At 33.6% G+C, this 18,498-nt stretch overlaps 1 protein-coding gene across 1 annotated transcript in view; it reads left to right on the plus strand.

The window, feature by feature from the left end:
- Positions 1–13,556, plus strand: part of LOC110455235 — a 16,234-nt gene extending 2,678 nt beyond the window's left edge. The window contains exons 2-6 of the mRNA XM_021505229.1: positions 4,916–5,050; positions 5,705–5,836; positions 6,391–6,573; positions 7,134–7,285; positions 9,179–13,556. Of these exons, the coding sequence (XP_021360904.1) occupies positions 4,916–5,050; positions 5,705–5,836; positions 6,391–6,573; positions 7,134–7,285; positions 9,179–9,281 (705 nt within the window). The 3' untranslated portion in view covers positions 9,282–13,556. The remainder of the gene's footprint in view (positions 1–4,915; positions 5,051–5,704; positions 5,837–6,390; positions 6,574–7,133; positions 7,286–9,178) is intronic.
- The last annotated feature ends 4,942 nt before the right edge of the window (positions 13,557–18,498 follow it).

The following is an 18,498-nucleotide window of genomic DNA, read 5'->3' on the forward strand; positions in this document are numbered from 1 at the left end:
AATATTGCAAAACATAATATATTCTGTTCCTAGCAATTCAGTGCATTATATATCATTTCCAATTGAATAAACTTATTAAAGGAAAAGTGAGCATCAGTCCATTTACTTTTAATGATAAATTAAACATTATTTTATACAATTTTTGAAGTTACTAAACCAAGCAAGCTGAAATTTGAAAACATTTAACTTTTGTTTTGAAGTTATTGTATAACTGTGTCTAAACGACCAAGTACTCGGTTGAATTAATCACAATATATAATGATTAACAGATATTGCAATATCATAGTGATAGCATTTAATATTGCCAACCTTAATACAGTCATATGGTAAGTTCACTTTACTGTGAGAGATGTGTCTGATTTTGAAAGTATTAACTTAAGCATATTGATGCTTGAAAAAATTTGCTGATCACTTTTTATAATGTAGTAGAAATACACTGTACCAACATCTCTTTACTTGTTGATATTTCAATCATCAGGAAGTGTTTCTAAAAGGTAGGGTCAACGCCTATGAAAATTTAACATCGGGGCCCCCCTTGGAATTTCAAAACAAGATAAACATAAAAAAGTTTAGGTATAGGAACTTCACGGAAGCTTAAATCAGAAACAGTTTCAGCATTCATTTTATGACAAATGGGACCTCATTGACTTACACCTGTGTGGGTGTTAAAGGTGCGGTAAAAACAAGTCCTCCAGGAGCATTTAATTGACACAATTACTAAACAAGAGGCCCAGAGGGCCTGTATGGCTCATAAACATTGGTGACCTTGACCTTCGTTCAAGGTCACAAAAATCAAATGTGCTAAAATATATTATCTTTCCTCGATTTACTTTGAGTAAAAGATATGAAATAATCACTGCTGCACATAATTTATTAATTTAAAAACATGATAATATAATGAAGTTTTTTGGTATGATACAGAAACGAAAAATGTATCTGTATTTACAATAATTAACAATGATAGTCAAATCCTCATGACTATGTGAAATTGTGCATTGGCCATGTTAGGCATGCTAAAAAAACCTTATTTTAACGGTTTTGAGTTTATATAGAAACGTTCCTGTAGACAGAACACATATAAGGAAAGTTTTTAAAGAAGTATAAAATATATTCACTACCATCATATTTTTATATATAGGCAAGTTGATAATATTGGATACATTTTAAATTTTGTGAAAATTTTGTATGTCTTTCTAATTAAAGTATCACCACGCTTACTTCCTGTATCAAAATGACATATCTAATATGAAAAAATAGTACACTGTACACTATCATAATTCATTTTCAGAATTACATTCTCCTGTGACATTTATCTGTAATTTTGTCACTCAAACTAGTGTTATGCAAGGAAGTTCACTACAGCTATCCGAAGAAATTGAAGTGGGGGCCGAATGTTGACCCTACCTTTCACATTTGTCTTTAAAGCAATAAAAATAAGGATTTGAACAAGATACAATATAATTTTATAAGATAATTATAAAATAAGATTGTTTGGTTCATAATAGCATGGAATGAGTGAGAGATTCTTTTAATTTGAACAACTTTTTAAGAAATAACATTTTGACACAAAGTAACAGAATTGACACAGGAAACACTATCCATCCTTTTGCCTATCTGACTCCTATCAAGTCAAAATGTGACTTACTGATAATATATCATTTATGGTGTAATTGAACTCACAAGCTAGCAAATTATTGTAATCTTGTAAAGAAATATGCAGCATTTGATATCTTGAAATTGTGACACTTCAACATTATTGGGTATTATGCAACTTTGTGATACGTTGCTTAAATTAATTCTCAATTATTTCAAAAGGTATTGTTTGTGTTTTTTTATGTTAATTTATTTTTGATCAAATGTTACATAACTACAGCACAAAATGCATGAAAAACTAATAAATCCGGATTTTCCGGTTCCGTCTCTTTCTTTACTTCTGTCTATATTGTCGATATCATTTCCCAAATTTAGAAACAATATTAAAAATACTTTCAGGACAGATAAACATTCGATATTTTACATATATCTCCAATGAATTACAAAGAAAGTATATTTTGGTCCATTCTCTTGAAATTGAGCGTATTTAAGGTCCATATCCCTCCGTTTCGGTAATGCAGCGCAATCGAAAATCGTACCGCGAGTTTCGGCTTTTACGCGTCTTTAAATGACAAATAAAAATATTTCCAGTCAAATTTAACTACCTATCTGTTACATGTAGCTCTATTGGGTTATAAAGAATGCATATATGGGTCCATTCTATCGAAATAATGCCAATTAAAGGCCCATTGCCCTCCATTTCGGTAACGAAAATCGTGCCGTGAATTGTGTTATTTTGAAAAATTAATTTAAAATAGATGTAAACAAAATAAACGCCCAATCTTCTACATATGACTCCAGTTGTTGATGAAGAATGTAAATTAGGGTCCATTCTCTTGAAATAATGCCAATTTAAAGTCCATTTCCCTCCATTTCGGTAATTCAACTCCATTCCGGTCCATTTCGGTAAATACCCCAACCCGATTTTGAATAATGTGTATAAAACTGTATGGAGTCTTTGATTACTTGGATTATGCAACATCACCTGTGATTTTGCATACCCGTGTAATAAAATTGCCCACCACCTGTGTTTGTGCACTGAAGCATGACAGTCTATGACCCCGATCTAGGCCTACCTCTTTTTACCCTTATTTAATTTAAGGTATTTCATCTAATGTTCTGTTTTCATGTCAGTCTCACCACACTCATTCTTAGAAGGCCATGCATGATTATGATGACGGTTTTGACATAATCTCTGTGGTGAGACTGACAACTTTATTAATAATATAATGCTGAAAGCGGTCTATAATTGTCGAGACTTTTTTTTCTCTTTAATTGGATGTGTAGTAGAGCTGGACTAGGTCAATCGTCAGTGACCAGGTATCGGGGTGGGGGGGGGGGGGGGNTGAATTTTGGTGTTGCCCAAAATTTTAAACTCAGAAAAAGACACATTTTTGCGCTTATCTCTAGAGAACTAATAAATTAGAATTTTCATGTCGGCTGTACATGTATACTACTTTCTGGCACCCAAAAATATCTAGAACTTGATTATTTCTGAGATTGTGACAATTATAATTTCTCTTCTGAATGTTTTTCTTTTTCTTCTGAAGATATAATACCACAGATTTAGATAGCAATTCTGTGGTCAACAGATCGAGTGAGATATAGAATAGTTTTTTGAGTTTGCGGTATTATTCCAGGTTATATTTTATAACATAGAGTATTCATATTTTATGACGACCGAGCGCAGCCAGTTTTAACAAATTTTCTAAAACAATGGTAAAAATGTAGGTTTTTGGTTAAAATGTTGATGATTGTGTCATGCCCTTCATGTGCATGTAGTTTAGGCGAGCATTTTGGCAATTAAATATTGATTTATTTTGTCATAAGTTTAGGCGAGCATTTTGGCAATTAAATATTGATTTATTTTGTCATATATATATGAATTATGATTTAACAGTTTGTCTTTTATTGTGGATTTGTACGCATACATATGTACAAGGCCAACACCTAATGAAAAGGATATACATGTCAGGCTTTTATGCTAACATTGGATATTATTCACCTGATAAAGTGCATCATGCTTTATTGTCTTTGAAATTTTTGAAATTTATATTTTTTAATTGGTATAATAATTTACTCCTGGTGATCATGTGTACATCATCATGAAACCACATGTGACTATCATGAAATGGACTCTACCTTTGAAATAACACTTTACATATATACATCTTTTACCCAATTCCAACGGACAGGGTGATCACCACACACCTTGACATTATTGTTCATATAAGATTAGGTAGAGTCAGTCCGGTGAGCCTTGACCACTGACCTGACTGGCCATGGAGACCCTACTAATATATAGACAATAGAGGATTAATCCCCTATTGTTTAGAATAATATAAGTACTGGTCTCCTTGTTTATATATAGATATTCTAACTGCTGGCAAGGAGAAGCCATAGAAAATCATAGTTCAAGGGGATGGTTGATATTAGTAGGAAATCCCATATGAAATAAAGGAAAAACTTCAAAAACCTTGGTCCAGTTTATTTTTGGACCGGGCAACTAGGGCAACACCCCTGGGTCCGCTACTGGGTGTATATGTAGTTCAGTTGCCTTGGTAGGGCGTCCGTGTAGAGGGATGGTCACAGGTTTGAACACATGTCTGGCTGTGCATTTTTAAGCACCTACAACAAAATATACCCACAGAAGGTGGAATAGCTAGATCTTGTGTGTCTTCAGAGTCAAAGAATTTGTTAAGGGAGCTAGAGACGAATGCAGTGGAACTAGACTTGGTCGATCATCAGCTCATTTGGTAGAGTGTCTGTCTAGAGTTCAGAGAGTCCCGGGTTCGAACCCTGGTCTGGCCATGCATTTTCCCACTCCTACTACAGAAGTATGATTTAATTTCTATGTCATATCATGCTGTACATATTTTTCAGTAGACTTAACCCTTTCACCCATATGTAAATTTAGTAGACTCTACCATGCACTGATATGGATGAGTCCATTATGGTCTACAGTGGTGAAAGGGTTGAGGAAACCTGGAAAACTGTCAGATTTTATTTGGTCAGCAAACTGTGCTGTCCTGGTGATGGCATGGTAATTAAACCTCTAGTAATAAGAACCAAACAAACAGCATGTACATTATTCAATGTTCGTTCATCTGTGCTTCTGCGAATGGAGAAAGACTTGATTGTGTGACAGTTCTTGTCCTTTATATTATCATGTCGAACACCTGTACGTCCAGGTTTCAACCTGGCCAGGCTGACGATCCAAATGAAGTCAGCCATGCATTATATCCACTATGTGAGCTCAATGCTGATTGGCCTGTCAAGTTAAGAAAAATTATTAAGGGTTTGTTTGCTTTTCGTTTTGTAGATGCCTTTGTCAGATTTTACTTGGAACCTCCAGACACAACAACCTGTTATACATGAAGTCTACCCTAAAAAAAGAAAAGCACCAGGCTTTGGTGATGCAGACAGGGTCGTGCCAAGTCAGAATAATAATGGAGAGGTAATTATATAATCAATCATGATTACTCAAAAACTGTTGTTATGAAAACTTGAATTCAAACAATATCTCTCCTTTATAATTCAGATTAAAACGTAACACTGCCTGGTGAAGATGTGCTTTTATTTGTGCAGAGATTTTAATTTTATGAACATAGGTTTTATAAGTTACAGAGGAAATTATTCTAAGCAAGATCTTGAGCTCAGTCATATGATACATTAGGCCCCCTAAAAAAATGCAGGTTTATTAAGGTACCCCAACTGACTCTAGTTCTTACCTCGAATCCAAACAAATTTATTTCACTCAAATGAATTTAAACATTCCATTTGAACGTGCTGAAAATCGTAAGCGTCTTGATGACAACTCTATTTCATAGGCAGGTACATGTATATAAAAAACAAATTTAAATCCAATTCAATAATTTAAATAATTTTCGTAATTTCTTTTCACAAACTCTTCTAAAAAAAAATATTCTTTCTAAATCCCACCTACCCTATTTTTTTAGTCATGTTACCTGAAACATACATTTTCTTGGCCTAAATAGTGCTTAGACATATGTTTTGTGTAAAACTTTCAAGAATAAAAGATCTCCAATCTTGGTTGATTCTTATTTTGCTGGTCTCATTGTTGAATCAATTGTATCTGTTTTCTTCAAAGGAGATGGAAAACAATGTATGGAAGAGGAGATGTATGGAAGCTTCAGGAGATGATGTAATGGCAGAAGTGAATCACAATATGTCTACCTCAGAGAATCTCAACATCCCGTCCGTCCAACCATCACAACCACAGGTCGGTTGTCAATGTGTTTCTAAAAGCAGAACCATTTCATCTGATAATATTGTGAATTTACAATTTTTTGTGGGTTTTAAATTTTGTTGATTTTGTGGGTAATATTCATGGATTTCATCCACAAATTCATATAGGTCCACATAGTAATTACAAATTTTACATAAAGCAATTTTTCATGTGTGTGGATACTCATATCCCACGAATTAACATACCAACAAAATAACATGATAGTTTTTCGGGAAACCATGAAATTTGGGCCCCAACGAAACTGACTGATATCCATATATGGAAATATCTGATTTCACAGTTTAATAACAGTTTCAATAAAACTGTGTTTTTGTACAGAAAAAAAAATGTTTTTGGGAGATGATAATAAAAAAGAATAGGTTGATGAATTTAAGATTTAAAGGTTTAAGGTTTATGGAGATGTTCACTGGTCTTTATAAATCTTTAGTATTTAAAACATTTCTTTTACAGTTTAAGGTCACAGTCATGTATGTTTAAATGAAGTTAACTCTTTGTTTTTAATATAAGATTTTTAACGTCTTTTGCAGGGTTGCTGGCCTTTAAATCCTCAATCAAACAGTATGTTTATCAACCCGTTAGTCATGACCTCGGCGATGCAGGAAGATGATGAATGTGTGCCTGTCGTTGCCAATATGTCCTCTAGTCAGCAAGTCAACTTCCCAACACAACAATCTATACAGGACGAGCAGTCTCATCAACAACCATTCAACGTGAGTGACAATACATGTAGCGTTTTTGTTATGCAAGCTTTCAGGCCTCATTTTTAAAATATACTTGCTATGTTTCCCCCTTCAAATTTGAATGATGGGGAGACATATATATATATATGTCAAAATAGTACAGGTTATCTTTCTTTTCTTTCTTCTAGAAACATGTTGTCAGGCCCCTAACTTTTAAACCATTAAAGCTGAAAGAATATAAAGTAAAAGTTTATTTTGGCTGGAATTTTTCCATGTCATTTTGAGCTTCATTTAATCTTAGTCAATGGTGAAATAAGTCAAGTGCAAAGCAGAGATACAGATTTTCTAAAGGGAGATGTAGGTTTGTTTATTATAATTACAAATCAGACTGTAATATATCTTTCAAAGGAAGTAAAAGTGTTTTAGAACCTAGAAAATGACTCCATATTCCTTGTTATTTCTTTTAAGTGTATCTAGATTTTGGGAATCTCCGTTTGCCATAAATTTTAAGGCATAAAACTGCTTGATGAAAGATGTTTTTTAAATAAAAGGAAAAATTTTGGCATTCACTGGCATACATCTGTCAACAGGATGATTGTATGATAATGAATTTGAATGAAGAAACTTACTCCAGAACAAGCGGCAATATCATTGAAGAACAAATGGCATACAGCTCAATGGATTCCGACGGGGTACCAGACCCTGAACAGTACAAGTTGGAAATGTGTAATTCAAACTGTTTGTAAGTATTGTTATACATTGTCATTATGGTTTTTAAAATTGAGAGACAAATCTCAATTATTTCAGTGGACCAATTTTTTGCAGTGTAGTTTTTCTCATACTTTCCTAAATATTCTTGTTAAATTCAAAGTCTCAGTATGTATTGGTGTTTTTTTTCGTGTGAATGCATTAATATAATACAGCTTAAGATTTAAACAACAGGGAGTTATTTTGTTTTTGGGTTCAATGTTTTGCCCCATTAAGTGTCTCAAATTGGGTATAACAAAACTCTTGTGCTGTCTCAAAAATTAATAAAATAAAGTTTTGTTGTAGTCATTCATTTTATTTGTAATCAAACATTTTTATTTGAAACCAATCGACAAAGATATTACTATATTTATGAGAAACGATATAACTTCTAAATTTCCTACGTCTACAACAAGTGTTACAAGTGCTTTAATTTCATTCTTGACATGTTCACAGAGCACAACAGTAGAAACAGCTTCACACAGGTATTCTTGCAGCCTGTGTCTGCCATTTGTGTGGGCTGGTCATCCATGTTTTTGTGTAATAACATTGACATTTAATATTCATTTGTTTGCTATTTCATAAGATATTCATATTTTGCTAAATACACAGGAGCTCATGGGAATGGTTGCAGTGAAATGATGTTTAAATATTGACATTCATTACCTATCAGTTTCCTTTTTCATATGCAGGTGTTTGATAAATTTTCATTCACATTTCTTTTCAATGTCTTTCTTGAAGGATTCTTACCGGGGGAGGGGGGCGTATTTAGGCTCTACTTTCAAAAAACATTTTTCTTTTTTAACATATTATTCCAGATAACTCTGTATGTATCATTCGATATAAAAGAACTAAAATGTTAAATTTGGACCTATTTAACCCTTGACGAAATGTGTACCCATTTCACCCTTTAACAAGCATGTGAATTAAAATTCAACATGGTGTGAAGATCATTATTTGTAATGTAAGTAGTACCAGTAGCTATATTCAGGGAAATTTTTGAAAAATTGTAGTGGAATGAAAATATTCTGGTATACAGTGCTTTGTGGATTTGTTTACCTCTACAATTCATAATATTGATGTCCCGGCTGTTCCTTCTCCAATACACAGTTTTTATGGTAAATTCACATTTTTGAATTCTATGCTTCTTCTTCCATTTTATGCCGGGGCATTCACTATGTAGTGTTATTTGTATCTCTGTCTTGTCACATCTTAATGATCTTGTCTCCATTTGGTGTCCTCACTGTAGCTTTAAAACAGATCTGAACAGATTGTGATAAATCTTTATAAAAAAAACTCAGGTATGAGAATATATGCCTCAAATGAATTTGTATTTCAAACAGAATAAGTTAAAAGTTTTTCATGATTGATGATTTGATTGCTATTGGCAATAGGATGCTAATTATATTTTAATCGGTTTGCTACCAATGTAAGATCTAGACCATGCACGATCTTCTGTTATGTTGTGTGTGTGTTACATAAGGGCTTGCAACAAGAGCTACCCAGTAGATTTAATTAGCAAGCTGTTTTAATACCCAAGTAAAAAACAGGTCTTTCATAAGTTGTATCATTTACACATATAAATTACATGTTTTCAGTTTCATGTTTGAACATTATGTAACATTTCTTAAACTTTGGTGTTTTACTATACTTTCCTAACCAGACTTGTGCTTTTATTATATATTAAATGCATATAATGGGAAATTAATGTACAGTAATATTAAATTAACCAATTTTTGAAATAAAGTTATGCATCCTGATTACAAATCAAATAAAACTCAAATCAACTTGAAAAATACGACATGAATGAACAGTAGTTATTACCAGGTAAAAAAAAATAATGAAACTTATTAAATTGTAATTATTATTTATTTATTTTTTATTTCAGTGATGGAGAGAGAAATCAACCATCAAGTAAAGTGAAGTGTTACTGCCGGCCGTCTTGGGAGGGATTGATGGAGATGAGACCTTACGTTTCTGATTACTATTGATGTAGATTTCACTTTCTTAGTGACCGTATACGTAATGTGAATCACAATTAAGTGCAGCTTTTAAGTCTCCATATTTTGGTATTTGTCGTTAAAATTGGATTTTTTATGTTTACACCCCAGTGTGATTTTTGATAAAATACACTTTGTCATGTTTTATAATCAAATGCAGCTGTTGTGCTCTGTATGAAATATAGAAACATTGAATGACATGTACAATATTTTAGTCATTATCACATAGATTATTTGACAGTTCTGGAGTAACTGAGTGTGTAGGAATTTGACAGTTCTTAACTGAGTGTGTAGGAATACGGTAAATAGAGGTTAATAGAGGTTCTCCAATGAGGAGTGCTGATTGGTTTTTCATGTTTATTTAAGTTGACTTAGTTAATATCCAAATTGTATAAAGACATGTGGTTTACTAAGTGTCTTTTATAACTTGAAATTAAACTAATTAGAGCTAGATAAACACGATATTGATAACCAACCCTCACAGGTTTGGAAACCTTTTCCTCTCACAACGTTAATATTTTATCAGGAAATTAAATACATCTGACATGTCTGTTTCTGTTGGGGAACCAATTGACATTGATCGTGACATCACAATGACATAGTAAAGAATTGTCACATGACATCATAATGCAAACATTGACCAATGGAATCACATCTAGGGTATTATCTGGTACCCAGTAATGGGTGACCAAATATGAGGAAACCCATAATAGTGGTTGCAGGAGAAACAATATTAAGTCACCACCTTCTTGCACATTGACAGCTGATATTGCCTGATCACGAACAGGAAGTGGTTTACAGATAAATGTGTTTTGTATGTTGAATGTGTTTACAGAAATGTATATGCAAGTTGTATATATTACTTGACCCAATTGTTACTGACTGTTTATATATGTGTACAGTATATGTGTGTACAATTTATATGTGTAAAGAGTGAAGGGGTGTACAATTTCATATTAAGAATACTACTCCTCAGGGTTGGTTTTGAAAAGTTCTTTTAGCCCAACTGACTTTTTCCATGTAAAACTTTCTGAAGTCCCAACAGATCAAATCTATCCCTGGGCATCAGACTTGTAGAATTGTATACTCCTTGTGCAAGGTCACATCATGATCAAATATTTGTAGAACATTTAGGTGTTTCTGTGAGGATAAAAAAAAATGTCAGGTATGAGTATCCTGTTTATCTTTAGTTTTAAGGTACCAGTATAACATTGGTATTACAGTTCACATAAATGTATTAAGATGCTTTTGTCTGACGTAGGTTTGTTCACTGGAAACTGTCGTCAATATCTCAAACGATCAATAAATCAAACAAAGTCAGTTTTAAAGGAGAAATATATCATACATTCCGAAGAAAATACAAAAATTAAATTGCTGTGATTGATTCACATCTGATGATGGGAAACAGTCAGATAATTTTGCCTTCTGACTACGAAAGGATAGTCGTCGCTTGATAGATGTTCTTCTGTATGCTTATTATCCCCACTTGACAGATATTGCTCTTCAAAATTTACAGGAGTGACAGAAGACAAATACTCCCTACTGGGCAGACATTGATACTTCTAAATAAGCGGTGATGGGCAATCAGTTTAAAATCATAATCGATAATCGGTTTGTAATCGGAAGTAATAAACCAATTGATGATCAATTGCATAATCGGTTGATAATTTTATGGGACTGAATACCCAAATAAAGTGAGAACGATACTGTTCCATCAATAGACAGAGTTGTAAACTATACAATGTCATAAGATTTCATTCTTTTATAATGAATGGATTTCAAGCAACTTTTATGCAGTTTTGTCAATCATATAGTAATTTTTTTAGAAATGAATGACTTTCAATGCATAATTTAGATTGTATTCATTTGACGCTTTGATTTCAATAATGAACTGAATATATTGTTATGGAATTTTTAATTGATAATCGGAATCTTAAAGGGCAAGCCAATCAATGTTCGATTATACTAGATCATCAGCCAATGACTATACATAAGACACATAATCCTCACCAGACAGACATTGTTCCTCATCATTTTACAAGAACACACATACCTACAAGTGTATATTTCATATTTTTAGGTTTTCAGTTAAAAATGTGTTTATTTCAAGAAATTCTTGTATAAAGGTTGCAGTTTGTGTGTGTGTGCAGGTCATAATCACATCAATGTGCATGTACATTAAAGTAGATATAACATTACAATGAAATGGCCACAATTAACGCCACATGTGGAGAGATTAGCACAGAATATCACTTGTATTTTGGTAAGAATTTATGTGTCTGTGTTAATTTAAGTAACAAGTACCCACAAACTATCAAGTTGTACATATAAAACTGAATGAAATATTAGAAAGCATACTAACACCTAGTTACATGAGAAAGTAGAATGATCTGCAGCGTTTTGGGAAATTCATCAGTGTCATCAAACATACATTTAAAAACCTTAATTTAATTATTTTTTCAAATATCACCATTTTATATTTTATCCATTGATTCCTTGCTGTTTTGTCCAAAAGAAGTGGAAGACTACTGGATTACATCCCCTGATGAAATAATAAACACTAGGCCGCTTTAGTTTATTTTTAGTTTTTAGTTTACCTGTTGGACCAGAGTTGATCATTTATGAAATATTGTCTAACCAAGTAATCTGATGGTGCTTCAGACTAGCTTTGACAAAGCCTTGCAAGGCCTTGCATAAACATTTGAAGGTCCAAAAGGGTTTATACCCGAACATGTCACATTTGAAAACTGGTTGTTCCACATAAACAAGTAAGCCCCAGAATTAGCGCATCAAAGGGAAGTAATCCGGTAATATCCTGTTACTTGAATCTCAAATGAATCATATTTTTCAGTGTTAATAAAATCATTGCATTCATCTATACAAACGATCATTTTACCAATTTTGTGTAAGGTTATGTTTATACATATACATGATTAAAGAAGCAGCTCTATTTTGAATTAAATATTCTCTTTGAAGAAGTAGTTCACCAAGTTAATTTTAAAGATATTTATACATTTTAATTGTCTTATCAGAGATCTGGATTTGTTTTGAAAGGAAATGGCTTGATTTATGCATATGGTATATATCATTGTTTGCAGACATGTATGTTTTGTTTATGAGAGACAGGAGTGAATGTTATGCTATGTTATGCTTAAAGAATGTTTTAAAGTTATTTTATCTGAAGAAATGTGTAAAAGGAATTACCGGTATAAAATGTACCTATTAATTTATTTTCCTACAATTCCCAGAATAATATGGCAGAATTATTTATTTGTTGTAAATTAAAATTTAAGAATGTTTTGTATTTTTAATTCTAAAGATCTCAAAAATTGCCTTCATTTGAGATATTTTATTGTATTTTTAATCGGTATTATTTTCATCTGCTGTGAACTAAAGACAAAGAATCTTATTTCTGCTAGCATTCTTGATTTTCTTTGTTTCCTATTCATCCGCAGCTGTATCATATAATTATGTTAATGATTTGTTATCTTAAATTGAAAAATAACTTTCCATTTTTAACATCAGAAATCTGTTGACTTTTTCATCTCTCAGCATGTGGAAGGGGGCATGTGTTTGCCTATCGATATACAAAATCTTGCTTATGCACTAGGTTCAGCTCAAAAACTCTGATAGCAATAATCGTTTCATTATCATACTTCATATGCTGATTGGGAGAAGTACTGCACCATATAACAAAGGCAGGTGACTTGAATCTGTATTAACAGCTTCACTGTCTTGGGTTAGACTTGGCATTTAGCTCAATTTCCATCAAAGCAAGAGTGCAAATTACAAACTCTTCCTAGCCTTCCTTTAGTACTGAGAAGGCGCTAAATTCAAATAATGTTACCTTGCACTTGTTAAGTTTGATTTCAAAAATAATAAGTGAAACGATATTTACATAGATATTATATTATTGCTTTTAAACATGTCCACTTCAGTTATTTTAAAACAAGATCAGTTTTTTATCAATAATTTCATGAAAAATGTTATTTTTGCATTGCATTAATTATTTGATTTGCAATGTAACAAACTTAACATAAACACTGAATTCATCAAATAACATTTGTTCTCATTGTCAAGGTTAACATATATTTTTTACAAATTAAATGACATTGATTTTACATAATATAAAGAACTGATGAGCCTTGTATTTTGTCTACAGTTTGTCTACCAATGGCAGAATTTTAAAATCAGTTTATTTTAATGAGCAAAGTTTACTTATTTTTCTTGAGTTTGTTTTCTTTAGAAAATACATTTTGAATGATTTTACAAGAGATGTGTTGTGTTATTTGTTACCAGATTTTAGTCCACCATCATCAGGTGGTGGTGGGCTGATCAATTGCCCTTCATCCCTGGTCCATCTGCCGCCCATCTTTAAACAGTTCTTGTTATCACTTTTTAGACCACCCATCATCAAATTGTGGGCTATTCAAATCACCCTGCGTCCGTGGTCTGTTCGTCCTTAAACAATTCTTGTTAGTGCTATTTCTCAAAAAATATTCAGATGGATCTTTCTCAAATTTCACATGAAGGTTCCCCATGACCCATAGTTATTCATATCATATTTTGGGACTGATTACAGAACCAAGACGGCTGAGAGCCTGCCATCTAGAATTTGAGAATGAAAGTTTGTTTGCACTATTTCTCATAAAGTATCGGAGGGATATTTCTCAAATTTCACATATAGGTTCCCCATCGTCCTTAGTTATGCATATCGTTTTTTGGGACTGATCACAAAACCATCTTGAATTTGAGACTTAAAGTTTGTTAGTGCTATTTCCCAGAACTTATTGGAAGGATCTTTCTCAAATTTCACATGAAGGTTCCCCATGATCCTTAGTTATGCATATCGTTTTTTGGGACTGATCACAAAACCAAAATGGCCGACAGGCAGCCATCTTGAGTTTGAGAGTTAGTTTGTTAACGCTGTTGTTCAGAAAGTTCTGGAGGGGTCTTCCTCAAATTTCACATGAAAGTTTCCCATAATTACACATCAAATTCTGGGACAGAAGGAAAAACCAAGATGGCTGACAGACGGCCATCTTGAATTTGAGAATGAAACTTTGTTAGCGTTATTTCTCAGAATGTTCAGGAGGGGTCTTTCTCAAATTTCACATGAAGGTTCCTAGTTCCTCATTTCTAATTTTTGGAATGATGGGGAAAACCAAGATGGCTGACAGCTGCCATGGTCATATTGAATATGGGAGTAAAAGTTTTTTTAGCCCTATTGCTCAAAAAGTATTGGAGGGATCTTTCTCAAATTTCAAATAAGGGTTCCTCTTGTTTTTAGCTATGCTTATCAAATCATATCAGCCGGCAATCTTGTTACAGTTTAAGTTTGTTATCGCTATTTCTCAAAATTTAGCAGAGCAATTCTTCTCAAATTTGATAAGTAGGTTCCCCTTGGTCCTGAGTTGTGAATGTTAACTTTTAGGTTGATAAAAATATTGATTAAGATGGCGGACAGGCAAACAGAGAAGAGAAAAAATTGAACTGACATAAAACTAATGAAGATTGTGGTACAATGGTGGGCGCCAAGATCCCTGTGGGATCTCTTGTTCTCAAAAGTTATGAACAGATCATTCGCAAATTTTTTATATAAGTTCCCCATGGTCCATATCTGTTGTTCAGGTTTGAGTTTGGGACTAATCTGAAAAACAAAATGACTACCTTGGATTTTTAGAGCACAATTTTTAGCCCACAATCATGTATCTGATGGTGGGCTTAACAATTGGCCCGTGGTCCGTCCGTCCGTCCATTAACAATTCTTGTTATCCCTATTTCTGAGAAATTAGATCTTTATCAAATTTGATATGAAGGTTCCTCTTGGTCCAAAGTTGTGCATATTTACTTTTGAGACTGATCGTATAAACAAGATGGCCAAAAGGTGTCCATCTTGGATTTTAACAGTGACTGTTTGTTATTGCTATTTCTTAGGAAGTTTTGGAAGGATCTTTCGCAAATTTGATATGAAGGATTCCCTTAGTCTGTTGTTGTGCATGTTTCCTTTTCTGACTGATCGGATAATCAAAATGGCTGACAGACGGCCATCTTGGATTTTTTGAGGGATCTTTCTCAATTTTTTTATGTATGTACCCTTCGTCTGTTGTTGTGCTCCATGTTTACTTTTGAGACTGATCAGATAAACAAAATGGGCAACGGGCGGCCATCTTGGATATTCACAGTGAACGTTTATCGCTATTTATCTGGAAGTTGTTGAGGGATCTTTCTCAATTTTTATATGTATGTACCGGTACCTTGGTGTGTTGTTGTGCATGTATACTTTTGAGACTGATCAGATAAACAAAATGGCCAACAGGTGGCCATCTTGGATTTGATAGTGAATGATTGTTATCGCTATTTTCTCAAATTTGATATGTAGGTTCCCCCTGGTCTGTAGTTGTGCATGTTTACTTTGGAGAGTCATCATAAAAACAAGATGGTCACAAGAAGTACTAATGAGATACTTCTGATATTTTAATGATCGGATCTATTTAATTCTCTTTAATTTAAAGAACTGTGCTAGTAAATATGTGAAACAGTGCATTTACTGTTAAATGGCTGGATCAAACAGATAAGAGAAAAGAAGAGAAAAGATCAAACTGACATAAACTAATGAAGATGGTACAATTGTGGCCCCTAGTTCCCTCTGGGATTTCTTGTTATTAGAGCTATTTCTCTAGAAGTGCCCTACAGATCTTTCTCAAATTCTATATTGAGTCTTCCCATGGTCCATAGTCTATATGCAAGTTTGATTTTAAGACTGGAGAAATTAAGATGGCCACCAGCTACCCATCTTTGATTTTAACAGTTCAAGTTTGTTATTGCTATTTCTTGAGAAATAAGCAACAACCTCACTTTGAAAGGAAACTCACAAACACAGCAGTATAAAATTAATCAACATAAAAAGACATCACAAGAAGCATTTACTGTTGACAGGCCTATAAATCAAACAGATAAGAGAAAGGAAGGGAGACGATTGAACTTGCATAGAAGTAATATTTCAATTCCTTCTCAAGTTGGACTCAATGCAATTACCAAATGTAACCCGTTTCATTTGCCGATGAATTTGACAAGATTAACATTGCCTGTGCGTATGATTTTGTGAAGATACCACACGATTAAATTCTACATTAAAATTTTGTATTGAAGCAACACAAGAAATTGTTCAAACAACCAAAAACGACCAATTAGCAGCTCACGGTTGCTAGCCGTAGTGACAAGTCATGTACTGCTCTAGAAATTCTCCCTCCAGCTACACATTCTGCCTCTTGTGTCAGTATCAACCCCCTTTATAAATCGAAAACAACATAGATCCATGTGGTTCCGTCTTGTGTGAAACACAGTCGAACAGCCAACTGCCATATCAAATTGTTTCTTCCTTTCCTATCTAATTTGACATTCAGTTACTGCAGCTTCATATTCCAGGAGATGTAGAACCTTGCAACTGTGGGCACCAAGATTCCTCTGGGTTCATGGAGCATCCCAGGGCAAAATGTAAAGTTACTTAATTAATGGAATGATGGGGTGAGGTGAACATTTGTTAAAACAAAACAAAACAAAAAAATGTCAGCCAATCAGAGGCTGTTGGTCTATGTGAATTAGTCATTAAAATTGTGCGTATGGAAATTGTTAATAATTTAAAAGGGTTTCAGCCAGTCAAAGATCAAGACGGTTATGTTAGATTTCAAAACAGCCAGATTAATAGCTGGTCATGAGATGCTCAATCGGTTTACTCTATATTCTTGATAATGAGCCTGATTTGAAAATAGGTAGACTCTGAAAGCCTTAAGCTTGGATTCATTACAATGAATGGCATCTCGAAAATAAGCCGTTTTTGAAAATAGGACTGACTTGAATATATGGATTTGATTCCAGGGGTAAGAGCCACATTTTCTGTCGTCCTAAACATTTTTCTTATTACATAATTTATAATTGCAACAAGTTACAAAAAGTAATTTTGATTTCAATAATGTATACAATTAATTTCTCCATGTGAAAAATGAAGGGCCTGGAAATAGGCTATAGATGACTTATGGTCTTTATGATATCGAAAATAAGCCTGGGATTACTTAATTAAAATGAATATAAGTCCTGGCTTATTTTCAAGATTTTAGGGTATGTAAGAACTGGAGAAAATAATCTATGAAGTTTTTGTTACACTACAGAGTTCCCCTTTTGAGTGTACCATCTCTGCTACACTGGAGAGGTATACGTATACCCTTATTTACAGGTTCAATCATGTATACACTACTTGCTATTCAAATTCTCCTACCAAACCTTAAGTACTATTTTAAGATATACATGTACCTCCCATTTCCGATATAGGGCCACACCCTTCTATCCTCTTGGTGGCCACTGTCTTCATTTAACAAATCTTTCATTTCTTCAACATTATAAAAATTCCCTGGTCCAGGGAGGCTCCAAGCTAAATGGAGTTCAGAAATTTCTTCCCACCTTGACCGGGGAACCACATGGATGACTCATGGTTTAAAAATGCTACTTTTCACAATCATAAGTAAGCTATTTATTAATTACAAGGGAGAGTAAAACTGACTGAGCAGATTTCAAATCAAATTTACACTGTTGCTTGGATACCAGTGTCAACCCCTCGCCCTTGGAACATAGACTCTTCAGGTAAATATGACCTGATGAACTAAATCTATTTTTAAATGAACTATGTTTCCAGCACATTATGAATACATTTGCCAATATCTAATAAAAAAAATTCTTAAGGATCCCTGTTCCACTTCACTGGTTTTTCCTATATTCAGTAATCTCCCCTTTACTTTATTTTAGGGTTGTCGGGTTGTGCAGTGGATAGCGCACTTGCCTTTCACCAAGGCGGCCGGGGTTCGATTCCCCGATCGGACGTGAAAAGGTTGGGATCACCTGCCTCACCATGTGGGTTTTCTCCGAGTACTCCGGTTTCCTCCCACACTAAGACCCCGTCACGCTAACATCTGGGCCAACAAGAGTGATTAATATAAGTTGAAATAACTTGTTTCATAATTGTTGTAAAATAAATGAAGTTTATATTTACTTTTTTTTATAATTGTAGCCGCATGGCCAGGACACTTCAGATGACTAGGTAGCTCAGTCAGTTAGTGTAATAGTATAATGATCTGAAGTCAATGGTTCAAATCCCAGTCTAGCCCAAATTTTTTTTTTTTACATTCAACATATTATATATTGTTTATTTCATCTT

Source organism: Mizuhopecten yessoensis, unplaced genomic scaffold (genome assembly GCF_002113885.1).
Source record: "Mizuhopecten yessoensis strain PY_sf001 unplaced genomic scaffold, ASM211388v2 scaffold8183, whole genome shotgun sequence".
Lineage (NCBI taxonomy): Eukaryota > Metazoa > Mollusca > Bivalvia > Pectinida > Pectinidae > Mizuhopecten > Mizuhopecten yessoensis.